The 15838-nt window shown below is 49.5% G+C and overlaps 1 protein-coding gene across 5 annotated transcripts in view; it reads left to right on the top strand.

Moving 5' to 3' along the window:
• The window catches only part of EVL (Enah/Vasp-like), a 213842-nt gene that overhangs the window by 194906 nt on the left and 3098 nt on the right, over window positions 1-15838 (top strand). For 3 of the 5 annotated variants that reach the window (XM_053601670.1, XM_053601668.1, XM_053601669.1), the window contains exons 6-12: window positions 209-438; window positions 1294-1415; window positions 6117-6177; window positions 10659-10722; window positions 12568-12634; window positions 12729-12791; window positions 15523-15589. In XM_053601670.1, coding sequence (XP_053457645.1) covers window positions 209-438; window positions 1294-1415; window positions 6117-6177; window positions 10659-10722; window positions 12568-12634; window positions 12729-12791; window positions 15523-15589 — 674 coding nt within the window. The remainder of the gene's footprint in view (window positions 1-208; window positions 439-1293; window positions 1416-6116; window positions 6178-10658; window positions 10723-12567; window positions 12635-12728; window positions 12792-15522; window positions 15590-15838) is intronic. The other 2 variants (XM_053601671.1, XM_053601672.1) reach the window with 1 other exon arrangement.

The following is a 15838-nucleotide window of genomic DNA, read 5'->3' as shown; positions in this document are numbered from 1 at the left end:
GCCAAGGAGAACAGAACAGGAAGTAATTGTGCCAGAGCCAAGTTCATTCCATAGGGGCTTTCTGGAAGAAGCAAACCTAGAGTTGTTCCTCATCCCTCTGAGGAGCAGGCTGCCCTCTGTCCTTGCTTCCAGGACCCAAGATAAGAACAGCAGTCTTAGGCTCCAGCTGGGTGCTGAAGGCTAGCTGAGCCCCACTATTGCATTTCAGGGCCCATCCTCCCACCAGGGCATCCCTCATCTGCAGCCAGCGTGCCCCTCTCATGTAGTGGGCCACCACCCCCACCCCCACCCCCAGTCCCACCTCCACCCATGGGAGCCACCCCACCTCCCCCACCCCCACTGCCAGCCGGAGGAGCCCAGGGGGCCAGCCACGACGAGAGCTCCATGTCAGGACTGGCCGCTGCCCTAGCTGGGGCCAAGCTGAGGAGAGTTCAGCGGGTAAGAGTTCCTGGGCGCATGGGGGTAGTGAGCAGGGCTGGGGGATCTTCATGCCATCTGCAGAGTACTTCTGCATTCCTTCCCTCAGCTTTAAGATGATGAGTAAAGTACTTCCCTCCCTAGAGCCTAGCTGCTTCTCTGCCAATTATCATTAAATGAGAAAACATATGGGACAGCAGTTTGTAAATTATGAGATGCTTTAGTTATATAACTGTTGTCTGTCCTCGTGTTGACCTTCATAAGCAGGGTAAAGAATATTTTCCCCTTTATAGATGAGGAAACTGAGGCACAGAGAGTTTAAGTGATCTGTTCAAGTCACACAGTTTGTAAATTGCAGAAGTGTGGACTTAAGCCTTCTGTCTCCCAAATTGTTAAGTCCATTGCTCTTTCCCCTGTACCAAGCTGTATCACAGAAATTAGGTCATCCAGCTCAGTATTACACCTAGCCCTTCCTCACATGTTCTGGATGAGGCTGAAGACAGCTGTGGTTATAAGGAGAATACCTCTGATACAGATCTTTGGCTTAAATCGTGTTTCCTTCCCACAGAATTTTCTCCCTCTGCCTTATGTCAGTGCTTGTCTTAGCAAGGGCACTGATCATAAGCATGAGTGTGCAGACCTGGGGAGTGTCTGCTACCTATGTGACCTGGGCCAGCCCTTGTCCCCCTCTCGGTCCTGGCTTTTTCCCCTGTGGGATTGGGGGACGTTGGACTCTGAGGTCTCTTGTAGCAATGCTATGGTAGAATTCACACACACACACAGTCCCCTGCATCCTCTCACATAGTTGCTGCTACTCATCCTGCCGGCAGCACCATAGTCTAAAACTTGGCACCCTTGTGCATCCTTTACCCTCAGCCAGAAGATGCATCTGGAGGCTCTAGTCCCAGCGGGACCTCAAAGTCTGATGCCAACCGGGCAAGCAGTGGGGGCAGCGGAGGAGGCCTCATGGAAGAAATGAACAAACTGCTAGCCAAAAGGTGGGTCTTCATATCTCCCCAAACTCAGCATGCTCACTGGGAAGCCCCTGTCTCTCAGCACTGCATGAAGAATTTGGCTTGGCCCCAGAATCCTTTGTCACAGGTTTAGCGCAATAAGGGAAACTGTTACTTAAGTTATCCCTTCTCAAGAGCTTCTTCTGAGGCAGTAAGCCAGAAGAGTACTCCAAACCCTAGATCCTTCATTTTAGTTTAGGATTTTAGTTTAACATCCTTCATTTAGTTTATTTATTGAAACATCTGCCATATACTGGCCCTGTTCTGAGCAGAGATAAATTTGGAGATAATTTCAGAGATCATTTGAGAAAGAAAGGAGAAAGAGTCCTTGCATTTTAAGATCCCAACAGAAATAAGATATGACCCCAGTGCTGGAGTTTACAGAGGACACTCTGGTCCATGCGTGATGAAGATACCCAGCCTCCAGGGGTCATTATGAAAGATACAGGAAAAGGAATTGTAGAATAGCAGGACTCCAGAAGGCATCACCCCAGAGAGGTGGACAGAGAATATTCCATCCATGTAATGGCTGAGCTCTGAGCTTGGAACTTGGTCATCCACTTCTCCATCACACCTACAGGTGTAGCTCCAGCTGCCCAGAGCCATCAGCCTACTGCTAAGACTCTTTGTCAACCCCTAGCTGAAAGCTAAGCAGGTACAGAGATCATAGAGCTCTTTCTCATAAGGGATGCAAAGCTTGAATTTTATTTTTAAATGTGACTTGGCATCAGAAATGTGCTTACCTGGAGTTCCTAGTATCATGGCTTACCTGGACACCACAAAACACAGGAGCAGGCCTTACATGTCAGAACAGAAGCTGTGCAGCAGTCCTGACCCTTTGGTTACCCGCTTCTCCCACCCTCCTGGCCCCACCAGCTGCCTTCTAACTGGCTAACCCAAGTGAGAACTCCATGTGTCTCACACCATGGTTCATCTCATCAAATGTGCACAGTGCCGTGAGAATGAAGCAACAAAGCAGAGGCCCACAAAGTGCAGCAGCTGCTGCAGCACTTACAGCAGGGGCAGGGTCCGGGCAGCCTGCCATGAGTGTCAGGGAGTGGTGAGTTGGATCCATAGCACAGCACTTGTGAGCCTACCACTGGGCCTAGGCATATATAAATCACCAAAACAATAGACAGATTTAAGAGCAGTTTTTATGTAGCAGTAAATTCACACATGCCAGGATTGGCAGTGGTTGCACAAAAGTAGAAACAGCTCACTAAGGGAGAGAGTCAAGAGGGCTTCGCAGAGAGAATATAGTTCTCAGGGCAGGAGCGGAGAGCAAGCCATGCAGGAAGAATAGTGGAGAGTACAGCAGTGGCATTAAAGTGCCTGGAGGGCTGAGACACGCTGCACCTAGAGACGTGGATGTGGAGGACATGGGACAAAAGTGAGGTTGGAAGAGAGCCTTGTTGTGCTGGGGTGTCAAGTTTCATCTCAAGCACTAAGGTAAAGAGGGCTCAGAAAAACAGAAGGTGCTTTTGAAAAAGAAAATATTAACACTTTCCCCAAACGTAAAACCAGTAAGTTAAGAATAACAGTTTGACATAAACAGTGACCAAACTAGGAGGAAGCTCCTGTCTCTCTGAGAACAGGAAAAGGAAAAGGCTAGAGTGCCAGGAGCCAGTGAGACCCCGATGCTGGTGGGAGAGTCAGAGCCCTGCCAAGAACAAGTATGCTGTGTGCTTAGCGCGGTCATTCAGACTGCTCTTTGAAATCTACCTTGCTGATAGATGCTGGATGGAGCTTACAATGAGAATGCCCTTGCAAACTGCATATCTTGTCTCCTGCCTCTGAGGGCTTGCAGTTCAGAGTCTCTTTCCCAGCAATAGAGGACAGGAGGGAAAATGAGCATGTATGGAGAGCTGCTATCATGGAGCACTTGACAGACGCACACTCATTTACTCTCCACGTTAGTGGGATGGCTCAGCCTGCTTTATGTTTCTAAGAGATGGAACACTGGCTGCTGCTGGTCAGGAGTAGTGGTAACGGGGCAAAGTGACAAGGGGTAGACCAGTTAGCAGGCTACTGTAGTCCAGGAAGAGATGATGGTGACTTGCAGGAAGGTGTTAGAAGTGATGATAGGGGGCGGCGCCTGTGGCTCAAAGGGGAAGGGCACCGGTCCCATATGCTGGAGGTGGCGGGTTCAAACCCAGCCCCAGCCAAAAACCACACACACACACACACACACACACAAAATAAATAAATAAATAAATAAATAAATAATAAAATCTAAAAAAAAAAAAAAAGAAGTGATAATAGGAAAAACACTGGAAATAAAATTCAGAGGTAGAATTTCTTGGGCTTACTGTTACAAGAAGTTGTATCGAGGATAACCCCCAAGTTTCTGGGCTGAGAGACTGAGGACTCTGACCTTCTGAGATTAGGTGCTGAAGAAGACCCCTCACCACATATCAGACTAGCTCCATTCTTTTTCTTGTTGTTGTTGGGGGGGACATAATCTGAAGCTGTTGCCCTGGGTAGAGTGCTGTGGCATCACAGCTCACAGCAACCTCAAACTCTTGGGGTTGCATAAGCGATTCTCTTGCCTCAGCGTCCCAAGTAGCTGGGACTACAGGCGCCCGCCACAATGCCCAGCAATTTTTTGGTTGTAGTTGTCATTGTTGTTTGGCAGGCCCGGGCTGGGTTTGAACCTGCCAGCTTCGGTGTATGTGGCTGGCACCCTAGCCGCTGAGCCAGACTAGCTCCATTCTTGATGGGCAGCTCACCTCAGAAGTCATGAGAAGTAAGTGCTCCTTACAGAGCATGTCTTCAGGGAATATTAAGCATCTGCGTGTATAGATCTACATGGTAGCCAGACCATTGAGGCGAAAAAAAAAAAAATGAATGAGGTTTTAGTGTATATGAAAAAGGAATTTAGGTAGTTCATTTCTCCATTAGCAGGAAGGATATACTGAGGTTAGCATACCCATCAAGGACAGTAGCTACCATGGCTTCTAATACTTTAACAAAACCTCAGATGCACGACCCTCAGGCTGGCATCTGCCATTTCATATTGTTGGAGCATTTGTTTTATCTCTGGGGGTTGCAGCTGTCTCTAAGTTTGCTATGGCTGAATCAAGAAAGGAGTCATAGGGCGGCGCCTGTGGCTCAGTCGGTAAGGCGCCGGCCCCATATACCAAGGGTGGCGGGTTCAAACCCGGCCCCGGCCAAACTGCAACCAAAAAATAGCCGGGCGTTGTGGCGGGCGCCTGTAGTCCCAGCTACTCGGGAGGCTGAGGCAAGAGAATCGCTTAAGCCCAGGAGTTGGAGGTTGCTGTGAGCTGTGTGAGGCCACGGCACTCTACCAAGGGCCATAAAGTGAGACTCTGTCTCTACAAAAAAAAAAAAAAAGAAAGGAGTCATATACAGATTTCTAGAAAAATTAGGATTTCATGAAAGAATGAGGAGATTAGGAAGGCTGATGTGTTTCAGGGTGCTAAGCGATTTGGGAATGTAAATAATCACTTCCTTTAACCGTGGGGAAGTTTATCCCTGACCTGTGTTCCTGAGCTACGAATATGTGAGCTAAGGAGTAGTTTACCTTGATAAATAAACAGTTAACAAGTACGTTGGGGCTTGGCACCCGTAGCACAGTGGTTACAGCACCAGCTGCATACACTGAGGCTGGCGGGTTTAAACCCGGCCTGGGCCTGCTAAACAACAATGACAACTGCAAGAAAAAATAGCTGGGTGTTGTGGCAGGCATCTGTAGTCCCAGCTAGTTGGGAGGCTGAGGCAAGAGAGTCTCTGAAGCCCAAAAGTTTGAGGTTGCTATGAGCTGTGATGCCACAGCACTCTACCCAGGGCAACATAGTGAGACTCTGTCTCAAAAAAAAGCAACAACAACAACAAAAAAAAACAGGTACTATATGGGCGGCGCCTGTGGCTCAGTCGGTAAGGCGCCGACCCTATATACCGAGGGTGGCAGGTTCAAACCCGGCCCTGGCCAAACTGCAACCAAAGAATAGCCAGGCGTTGTGGCGGGCGCCTGTAGTCCCAGCTACTTGGGAGGCTGAGGCAAGAGAATCGCTGAAGCCCAGGAGTTGGAGGTTGCTGTGAGCTGTATGAGGCCACGGCACTCTACTGAGGGCCATAAAGTGAGACTCTGTCTCTACAAAAAAAAAAAACAGGTACTATGGACAGTTAAGGAAAAAAAAAGTAAAGTGAATTCACACCTTTGGGGAAAAGTATAGACTTAGTATAGGGCATCATTTGGAGCTGTTCAGAATCTTTCCTTTTCTGAACATTTCCAGGTTCTTGTGATGTTCCAGATTGGGGAAAGCATAGGTGGATTAACTGGGTTTCAAGATAGGAAGAACTTTAGGGTAATAGAAGAAATGTCTTCCTCCCTCCCACAGGTGGTGGGTCTGCATGGCCCAAGCTTGCACACAGGATCCCACAGCCCTGACCTGTGGGACAGATGGACTGAACCCTAGAGAGGTACCTCTCTGTCCCATCTAGCCACACCTAGACTATCCTGGAAACATACGGGTTATGGGGGAGCATAGAGGCCTAGACACACGCCTGGGCATGACTCCTGACCAAATGAGCACCTGGACAAGTCACCTCCTTCACAAAAGGCAGACATCATGATTTCCATCACGTGGAGGAGGTAGAGGATTTTGGGTGTGTGTGAGAACTGTAAAGGACCTGATTTGTATCTTCTCCCTTCCCTATCTCTAGGCGAAAAGCAGCCTCCCAAACAGACAGGCCAGCTGATAAAAAGGAAGATGAAAGCCAAACGGTAAGCAGACACCCCACCCCCCCATTCCCACAGGCCTCCCCACCACATGTAAATCAATCTATCAGGAAGGCTCTCTGTTCCGAAGCCAGGCCTTTGGGGCACTGAGTTGTACCTGGTTTGGCCATACCTGTGATAGATGCTTCCTCTGTTGATTTATAGGCGAGGCAGGAGGACCTCTCTCGGGGTTGCCCCTACAACCACAAGCCTCAGCAGCAGGCCTGCACTCAATGAGTGATCCCTACCCTTGGAGCTGCAGTCTACCAGAGAAGCAGGCAGAAAAGCAAGTTTTCCCCCCAGAAGTGCTGTGCAGAAGCTTAGAGCCTCGACAGAGCACAGCAAGGCCATCTTGCCTGCCTGGGAGCCCCAGGAAGCTCAGACAAATCAGGGCCTTGTTAAGGGATTTGAGGGACAGAGTATACCTGCAGTAGAGAGAGTCTGCTGAAAGCGTGTCTTTTATTTTCAAATTATTTCCATCCGTAAAGGCTACTTGAGTCCATCCATTCCAACAGGAGCTTCAGGTAAGCCATGGAAAAGGAGCTTGTCCTTAGGAGTCATCTCAGAGCCTAGTCTAGCCACACAAAGCTCCCAGCAACTGCTTCTGCTTAAGATGGCTATTCTCTTCCCTCTTTGTTAAGCTTTTCCTATAAAAATAGACTCCTACTGACACTGCTGAGTTTAGACCTTAACTACAAATGGCATAAAGGTGACACTTTAATGCAGAATGAGAGAAGAAATACAACTGCCAGAAGTCAGTGTGTATTTCCTGCCTTGCCTTCCCCCTCAGTGTTAGGCTGGTGCTGTCCCAGGGCTCCAGCCCTCCCAGCTGATGCACTCCTCTCGTTCCTGCCCCGTGCTGCTTCTCCCAGGGCCTGGGCATGTAAGGGTCCCTCTGCCTCTCCAGTTCCTCCTCAGCCTACACTTCTCCATGTAAACCTTACTCCCTAAAAAATAGCCCCCTAGACCTCTAGGCTAGACAAGGCTCCCCTCCACTTGATCTTGAACACCACACTTCTCCTTAGACCCTTAGAACACACAATTGCTTGGCCAGACTCTCTCTTTCCAGCCAGGTCATAATCCCTAGGAAGGCTGGGGTTGGGCTTCTTACTCATCCACTATCCCCATCCCTCATGTACACTGTGGAGTTCAGCTAACTAACTCGCTGCAAACTTCTGAAATTGTAGAGGCCTATGTGGCTAGGAGCCAGAGGACAGTCACTGGTCTGTCCAAATACCATGGCCTCGTTTTGGCCAGCAGTACTGGGGCTTGTGGGTCAGCACTGGCCTTTCCTGGTCAGCTGTTGATATAGATAGGACTAACTCCTGAGCATGTAAGCCCCACACTTTTGCAGCTGCAGGAAGAATGGATTTCAAATCCCAGCAACTTCTAGAAGACAAGTATTCTTGATAGTGCTCTCTTCCTTAGACCCCTGTCATTTCTTTTTTTTTTTTTTTTTTAACTAAGCCCCTGGTCACTGCTGGCTCTTGTTCACCTTATTCTCCTACTGACACAGACTAGCTGGGCCTGCAGAAACTCCCAATACCGAAGTCCAGTGTGAGGGAGAAACCTTGATGGTTGGCTTTTATTTTCTTTTTTTTTTTTGTAGAGACAGAGTCTCACTGTACCGCCCTTGGTAGAGTGCCGTGGCGTCACAAGGCTCACAGTAACCTCTAACTCTTGGGCTTACGCGATTCTCTTGCCTCAGCCTCCCGAGCAGCTGGAACTACAGGCACCCGCCACAACGCCCGGCTATTTTTTTGTTGTTGTTGTTGCAGTGTGGCTGGGGCTGGGTTTGAACCCGCCACCCTTGGCATATGGGGCCGGCGCCCTACTCACTGAGCCACAGGTGCCACCCGGCTTTTATTTTCTTTTTCATACTTCTCAATATTTTCTAAATTGTCTTTGGTGAACATGTACTAAGTTTCTAATTAATGGAGAATAAATAAATATTATTTTTTATATATATGTTTGTTTTTTTTTTAACAGAGTCAGAGTCTCACTATATCGTCCTCGGTAGAGTGCCGTGACAGCAAACTCCAACTCCTGGGCTTAGGCGATTCTCTTGCCTCAGCCTCCCAAGTAGCCCGCCACAACACTTGGCTATTTTTTTTATTGCAATTTGGTCAGGGCCAGGCTTGAACCCACCACCCTCGGTATATGGGGCCGGTGCCCAACCCATTGAGCCACAGGCGCCGCCCTAAATAAATATTACTTAAAAGAAAAAAAGAGCCCTAAATGTGCAGTCAAGTGACTTGGGCAGGCTCTCTGCCATGGACTGATTGTGTTACAGCTCTAAGGACCAGTTCCACCACCTAAAAATGCTGCCCAAAGGGCACACCAGACATAGCAGGCTTGTAGGGTGCACAGCCAACAGAAGGGTTATGAGTCCCCGTGCAGAAGTGCTGGAGGTCCTCTGGCATCCTCTTCCTAGCCTGAAATTTGAAGCATAACTTTCCTTTTTTGCAATAAAAGATTTAAAGAAAACAATTATAGAATGACATCAAAGAAAGTTCTAATTTTTTAATGGCTCCAATTTCACCTGTAATAGCTTTCATCCTTGCCTGTTTCCTTGAACCCTAGGCTACCCCCCACCCCCACCCCTGCATACCTGCTGATCACACCATCAGTCATTCAGCTCTCTTTGAAATGAAGGTCCTAGGAGACAGGCAAGACCCATAGCCTAGCATCTTTTACATCTTGAGCAGAGACTCCCAGAATTCATTCATTTACCCCACAGACATTTGGGGAGCTGGCAGGTGTCAGGTCTGCTCTCAGTGTGGGGACAGTGGTGAGCAGAGAGGTGACAAAGACTCTGATTGTGCAGAGGAGGAACATCAAGGGCTTTGGGGGTCCCAAGGGAGAAGTCCCTGAACCCAGACCAGAGGCTCCATGGGGTAGTGATGTTTGCAGAGCTTTAAATGATGAGCTGGAAGTTTGTGTGGCTGAAGCAAGAGCAGAGTATACATAGCAGGGAGAGCACTAGAGGCATAGGCATAAAAAAGGGGGTACACAGGGCCATGCCTGCCCTGTCAATTATTCCTCCACAAACAGCCAGGCAGCTTCCGAGGTCTTAGCAGAGGGGTTGTGAGGTCAGAACTAGATTTTACAGTTATTGTTTTGGTAACAACATTGATGAATGCCTGGACTGGCTGAGGACAGTCATGAAGTTTAGAGTAGATTCCTTCCTCTTCTTTTTCTGATAGAGAAATGAGATATATCTGGAGTCTTCCACAGACAGGTCCCTGGGACATCAGCTGTGGTTGTGGCCAGCTCTTAGCAGACCTCACTCACTACTGTCCTGGAAGACCCCATCTGCAGCCAGAGGACCCACACAGCAGCCTCTAATGTCAGCCAAACATCTGGTCCTCTAACCAGCCCCCTGAGAGGAGAGGCCTAGTCCCTCTGGTGGGTCTTGCCTGGCTGCCCCATGGGCTTCATGGCCACAGAAGGGTGGGAGTAGATAGTGTGCCAGAGCTCCTGGTGAAAAGTAACAAGTACCACATGGTGAAGGGATAAGTCACTCCTGGGGAGTGCTCAGAGCAATCAGCGAGACAACGCTTGGGAGGCATCTAGCCCATAGTGGGCTCAGGGCTGGGTAGGGTGTTAAGGGCCAGAAAGAACCTCTGCACTGCTCTACAGATAGCCTGTACCTCCCTGCAACTTTCCCTTTATCTGACTTTGTCCACAGGCTCAACAAACTCCCCACGAAGATTTAGTTTCCGTTTTTATTTATCGCTTTGGTAATTATAAAAGTAATATATGGAAAACTGAGGTTTTATAAATGACCCTGGTCCAAAGGTATCCTGCCTCAGCCCCAAGCAGCCTTCCTAGGCAGACTCTTTTTTTTTTTTTTTTTAGAGACAGAGTCTCACTTTATCACCCTTGGTAGAGTGATATGGCATCACAGCTCACAGCAACCTCCAACTCCTGGGCTTAGGTGATGTTCTTGCCTCAGCCTCCCGAGTAGCTAGGACTACAGGTGCCCGCCACAACGCCTGGCCATTTTTTTTTTTTTCTTTTTTTTTATTGTTGGGGATTCATTGAGGGTACAATAAGCCAGGTTACACTGATTGCAATTGTTAGGTAAAGTCCCTCTTGCAATCATGTCTTGCCCCCATAAAGTGTGACACAAAACAAGGCCCCACCCACCTCCCTCCTTCCCTCTTTCTGTTTCCCCCCCCATAACCATAATTGTCATTAATTGTCCTCATATCAAAATTGAGTACATAGGATTCATGCTTCTCCATTCTTGTGATGCTTTACTAAGAATAATATCTTCCACGTCCATCCAGGGTAATACGAAGGATGTAAAGTCTCCATTTTTTTTAATGGCTGAATAGTATTTTTTTATTGTTGTTGCAGTTTGGCCAGGGCCAGGTTCAAACCCGCCACCCTCGGTATATGGGGCCGGCGCCCTACTCACTGAGCCACAGGCACTGCCCCCTAGGCAGACTCTTTAACAGAACCTTTCTTTTCCATTTTAGGAAGATCCTAGCACCTCCCCATCTCCAGGGACCCGAGCATCCAGCCAGCCATCTAACTCCTCAGGTAAGAGGGTGCCATCCTGACCCCAAGAAGACACAAGGTCTTAGCATGGGAGGGAGGGACTCTTAGAGGAAGGTAATCTGTTCCAACCACTGAGCTGAACCCATGAGCAGACAGCCAGGCTGTGTAGAAATCCAGCTCCTGTAAGTCCCCCAAGGCTCCCCAGAAGCCTCTGCATACTGGAATTGCTAGAGCAGACAGACCATGGTGCTCCCCAGGATGACCTGCTGTGTCACCTTGTCTCCCACCAGGAGGACTCTTGAGTCCCTCACAAGGGAAAGCACTTACCTGAGCATGTATCTGGTGGTAGAAAAGTACACTTAGGGCTCCTGAGTGCAGGCTAGGACCAGCACTCTTAAGAGATGTTGAAATGTCAGCATTCTTGTCTCCCAATTAATGATTGACATTACAGAGGTCACCAATCGAACGTGCTCCACTGGATACTCAGTCCTTTACCTTGCCCAGATTTCTCCCCATCTGAGCTGTGGCTGAGGGGATGTAATCAGGAGAGTGTGATGTGGCTTAACAGTGAGAAGACCTCAGGGTTGGTTGTTGAGTCATTCAACAAACATCTATGCAGTGTTTCCTCTGTTCCAGGCCTGTGCTTGTGAGCAGGGCAAGGAGAGGCAAGAGCTTAGGCCACCCTGCCCTGGGCAGAGCAGACTCTTCCCAGCTGTTTGCTTCCTCCTGGGGTATGCTCCATGCCTGTACCAGCCACATGTTGGCATGTCTAACCCCCTTGTGAGACTACATGCTGTATCCTCTCCTTCTAGGACTTTTTGCCTAGCATGCTGATTTGCCAGATCCAAACATGTCTTAGCCAATGAACATGCATAATGTCCCTGTCCTCATTTGCTTCTTATAACAGCCCAGTGGATGGGCTGAGTGGTTGCCCAGTTAGGAGATTGAGGCTCTGCGTGGTTAAGTGTGGTTTGCTCAAGGCCATATACCTAGAGCGTGGCTGCAACCCCAGGTCTCATGCCTGCAGGCCCAGCACCATTCCAGAAGGTAGCTTTGAGAAGAACTGCCTCAGACCCACAGTCAGCCTGCAGGGTCCTCAGCTCAGAGCTAAGAGGCTTCCCTACTACCCCTAGGGATTTTGTCTTCTGCCTTTAGTCAGCCTGCACAGTTAGTAAATTCAATTCAGTTCAACAAACCCCTTGCTGTAGAATGAAATATAATCTAATACCACTTAAAAAAGAAAAAAACAGGCTTGGCACCTGTAGCTCAGGCGGCTAGGGCACCAGCCATGTACACCAGAGCTGGTAGGTTCGAATCCAGCCTGGACCAAAAAATAGCCAGGCATTGTGGCGCGCATCTGTAGTCACAGCTACTTGGGAGGCTGAAGGAAGAGAATCACTTGGGCCCAGGAGTTTGAGGTTGTGGTAAGCTGTGATGCCACGGCACTCTACCCACTCTACTCACACAGGCTGCGCTGGGAGTGTCTGGTGGAGGGGTTCCCCTGTCTGCTCACGTCATTGCTGGAGTCACTGGTTAACTTACCAGCTGCTTCACATTACATAGAGAGACCCAACCATAGTGAAAGATCTTGAAAGCAGTCACAGGTGAAGGTCAGCCAGGTCAAGGGAATAGAGTTTATGAGTCCTAGCATAGAGGAGACACAGGTGACAGAGTGCTGTCTGCCACCTACAAGGGGCTCCCCTAGGCTACAGGGGCACTGAAAACAAGGAGCCAGATTCTAGCTCCACTTGAAGCAGACCTTCCCACACAGGGGCTCTGCACTCTCAGCATGGGGGCACTTCCTGTTGGGGTTGCTTAGGGGATTGATTGGGTGGCCACTGAGTCCTCTCAGCTCTGAGGCTCTTCATCCATGAAATGAACTGACAGAGGCCAGCCGGAAGCCCTGGGAGCGGAGCAACTCTGTGGAGAAACCTGTATCCTCGTTATTATCCAGGTGAGCTTCCCATGGAGGCCCCAGTGATGAGTCTGGTGGGGCGAAGGTGGGCACTGGCACCAGTTCACATGTCTATTTCATTCCATTGCTGTAGAACCCCGTCTGTGGCAAAGAGCCCCGAAGCTAAGAGCCCCCTTCAGTCGCAGCCTCATTCTAGGTACCGAACAACCCTCCTGCCCACTGTCCCCTGGTCTCTGGCGGCCTCTTTTGTTCCCTATCCCATGACTAACACCTCTGAACCCTGTCTTACATCCTGGCATTTAACAGCTTGTTCTGGGAAAGTGGTCTATTCTTTCAGACCTGGGGAAATGTAGAGCTGGAGGGACTTTGGGGTTTGCAGGTCAGCTCCTTCTTTTCTTCCCCACAAGGGAGAGACCAAGGCCCAGGGAAGGAAATGACCTGTCCAAAGTGGCACTGAAGTGGGACTGAGCTTGAATCAATCTTCCAGCTCATTAAGCATGACATTGGGCAAGTTAGGTGACCTCTCCAAGCCTCTGTTTCCCCCAGTACAGTGAGGTCTGTTAATTCCTGCCATACAGGACAGTGGTAGGGCAGCTGCATGAACAACAGCTGGACATGAGGCATGCTCGCTAGCCGTAGCTATACTCCTGGCTCAGCGAGTCCTAGGACTGGCCAGCACTCCACTCCCTCTCCTCCAGCTCATCCCCTTCTCCTGCATATAGTACACAAAGCCAGTTTCCCCACAGATATGCTGACCTTATTTCCCAAACCAAAAGCAGGTATGACAATAGGAGAGGATATTTGGAACTCCGGTTGCCCAAAAGCCAGAAACAGCCACATAGTACTATCGGCCAGGTGTGACCTCAATTTGAAGGCCTCTAGAACCTGTACCAAGAAACATCTCCATTGCCCACCACAAAATGAAGGTTCATCACAGAGCAGGGGGCATTTGAAACTAGTCTCGCAGAGCAAGATGCGTAATGAGCATAGCAGAGCTCCAGCCTGGCCTTGGCAAAAACAGCAGTGACCAAGGCAGGTGGGTAGAGATGAGGAGGTCTCAGCAGTCAGACAGCTGTATTCTGGGACAGTCGCTGCCCACCAAGAGCTCATGTAAACAAGACACCTGTGGATCCTGCAGGGTGCTCCTCAGAAGGGACAGAGTGCCACATGGTGGACAGGGACAGATGCTTTAGGCATTAGGGTGGGACAGCCATCTCTCAGGAAGGGTTATTTGATCTAACCTACATAAGAAGGAGCCTGCCATGCACCCTTCCAAGTGGAAGAAATGGTAAGTGCCAGGGCCCTGGGCCTGTCACCACCCAGTTGGAGAGGTAGGACCCAAGATAGGTGGAAGAAGGAGCCACATGGTTAGTTTGCAATGTATTCTATATAAAGGGCCCTAGTCGGAGAGCCATAGGCACAGGGTCCTTGACGGACTGGGAAGGGGGAGGTGACCAAAGTGGAGCAGGAGCAAAAGCAGAGTCCCTGGAGCATGCACAGCAGCAGGGATTGAGCCTACAGCCTGCCCAGCAGAGCCAGCCACACCCTGCTGCAGGGTGACAGAGGGCTGTCACATTCTCAGTGGCCAGGAGCATTGTCAAGACCATTCCCACCTGGATGGTCTCTCCAGTTCCATGACAAATCTGGTCTCTAATTTCCCAGAGGGCTCCAAAGGGGATGTGTAATGATGATCCCTGTCATGTATAGCATTGCTTATGAAGCATACTGGTATTTATCATCAGAGTGGCTGTCAGGGAAGCAGATAGGGAGGGCTGAGACCTCAAGAAGTGAATCACTTAGCTTAGTGTCCCAGCAGTGTTGCTAGGCAGGGCCTGGGACCCCCAGGAAAGACCTGAAGAACCCAGGGCCTTCAGCTGGGTTTGCCCATCAGGCCCCTGAATTAATTACAGACATGTTCAGAACTATGCTTGAGGTGCAAGAACACTTCATTTTTCATCCTCATTCTCCTAAGCATGGAGAACATTGGTCCTTGATTGTACCAAATGGCCCTGCTCTGTGTGTGAGTAGACAGAACTGAGGCTGGCCCCGCCAGAGAGATGTATATGCACCAACTTTCATACCCATGACCTACTTACTTGGCTCAGGCCACAAACATTTCCCTGGAACCACAGACGCCAACAGCCATTCTGTCCATGCAGAAGAACTTGGGTCCTGACAGCATGTCCCTCAGCACCACAGTCATGTTTTTAGGAGACCACATAGGCATTTTGCCAAGATTTTCCAGGGAGGATACGTGTGCAAGAGACATTAAAATCCAAATCAGTTAACTTTAGTTTAGAAACTTAGAAAAAAAATCCATGAAAACTACCCGTAAAAGAGAAACCACATCCAAGGGTGTTTTTTGAAGGAGGAGTTACACACCAGAGGCGGTCACCAACACCAGAGGCGCTGGTTTGTGTCGGGAACAGGTACCTCCAGGATAGATGTTAAACCTGTGACCTCACATTGTACTTAGAGCCACTATTGCTGGTTTCCTAAACCTCAGTTTTAGCCAGGAGCATAAACTCCCACCCTAAGGAGTAAGTTATTAATACCGGTTTCTTTCCAAGGAGGCAATGAATACATGTCACACCATTGTGACATGGCTTGAGTTGCCACATCTGGGTAAGAGCTCTCAAATCACAACAGTTCCTTTGTTGGACCCCAAATCCTGACTCTTGGGTTGGGAAATATGGTCACAGTATCCATGGAGACCCTCTTGTGGTAGACTGGGCATTAAAGTCCTTTCTAAGTCTAGGAGTGGCCATAGGTAAGGAGCAGAAAACCTCAGAGAGTAAGGGAGCAGGCAGTGCTCAGCCCTGAGCAGGGTCTTTGGTACATCAGCTTTCCTGCCAACGCCAGTCACTAGCAGGGGGCGCCTTGGGCCATGCCACCTAGTCACCGCACCCTGCTGCTCTTCTCCCCAGGATGAAGCCCGCTGGGAGTGGAAATGATGTGCCCTTGGATGCCTTTGATTTGGACCGGATGAAACAGGTGATCATGTCCTTCCTTAGAGGCCAGGGACAGCCAGTAAGAATGGGCATCTGTGGTTAACACAGCCAGGCAGGCCCAAAGAGGCCCACCATCAGAGAGCCAGCCATCAGAGGAAAGGGGTGCCCACACACATTGTCCATCCCCTGACCCCCCACATCCCATCCCTAGAACAAGGGCATCCCGCCACCCCTCTGGACACTCTTCAGCCTGCTTCCAGGGACCTTCTCTCTCTGGGACAGCCTTCAGTCT

This window comes from Nycticebus coucang, chromosome 9 (assembly GCF_027406575.1).
Source record: "Nycticebus coucang isolate mNycCou1 chromosome 9, mNycCou1.pri, whole genome shotgun sequence".
NCBI classification, from domain to species: Eukaryota; Metazoa; Chordata; class Mammalia; order Primates; family Lorisidae; genus Nycticebus; species Nycticebus coucang.
Note: the sequence above shows the minus strand (reverse complement) of the source record. Positions and strands in the feature narration are given on the sequence as shown.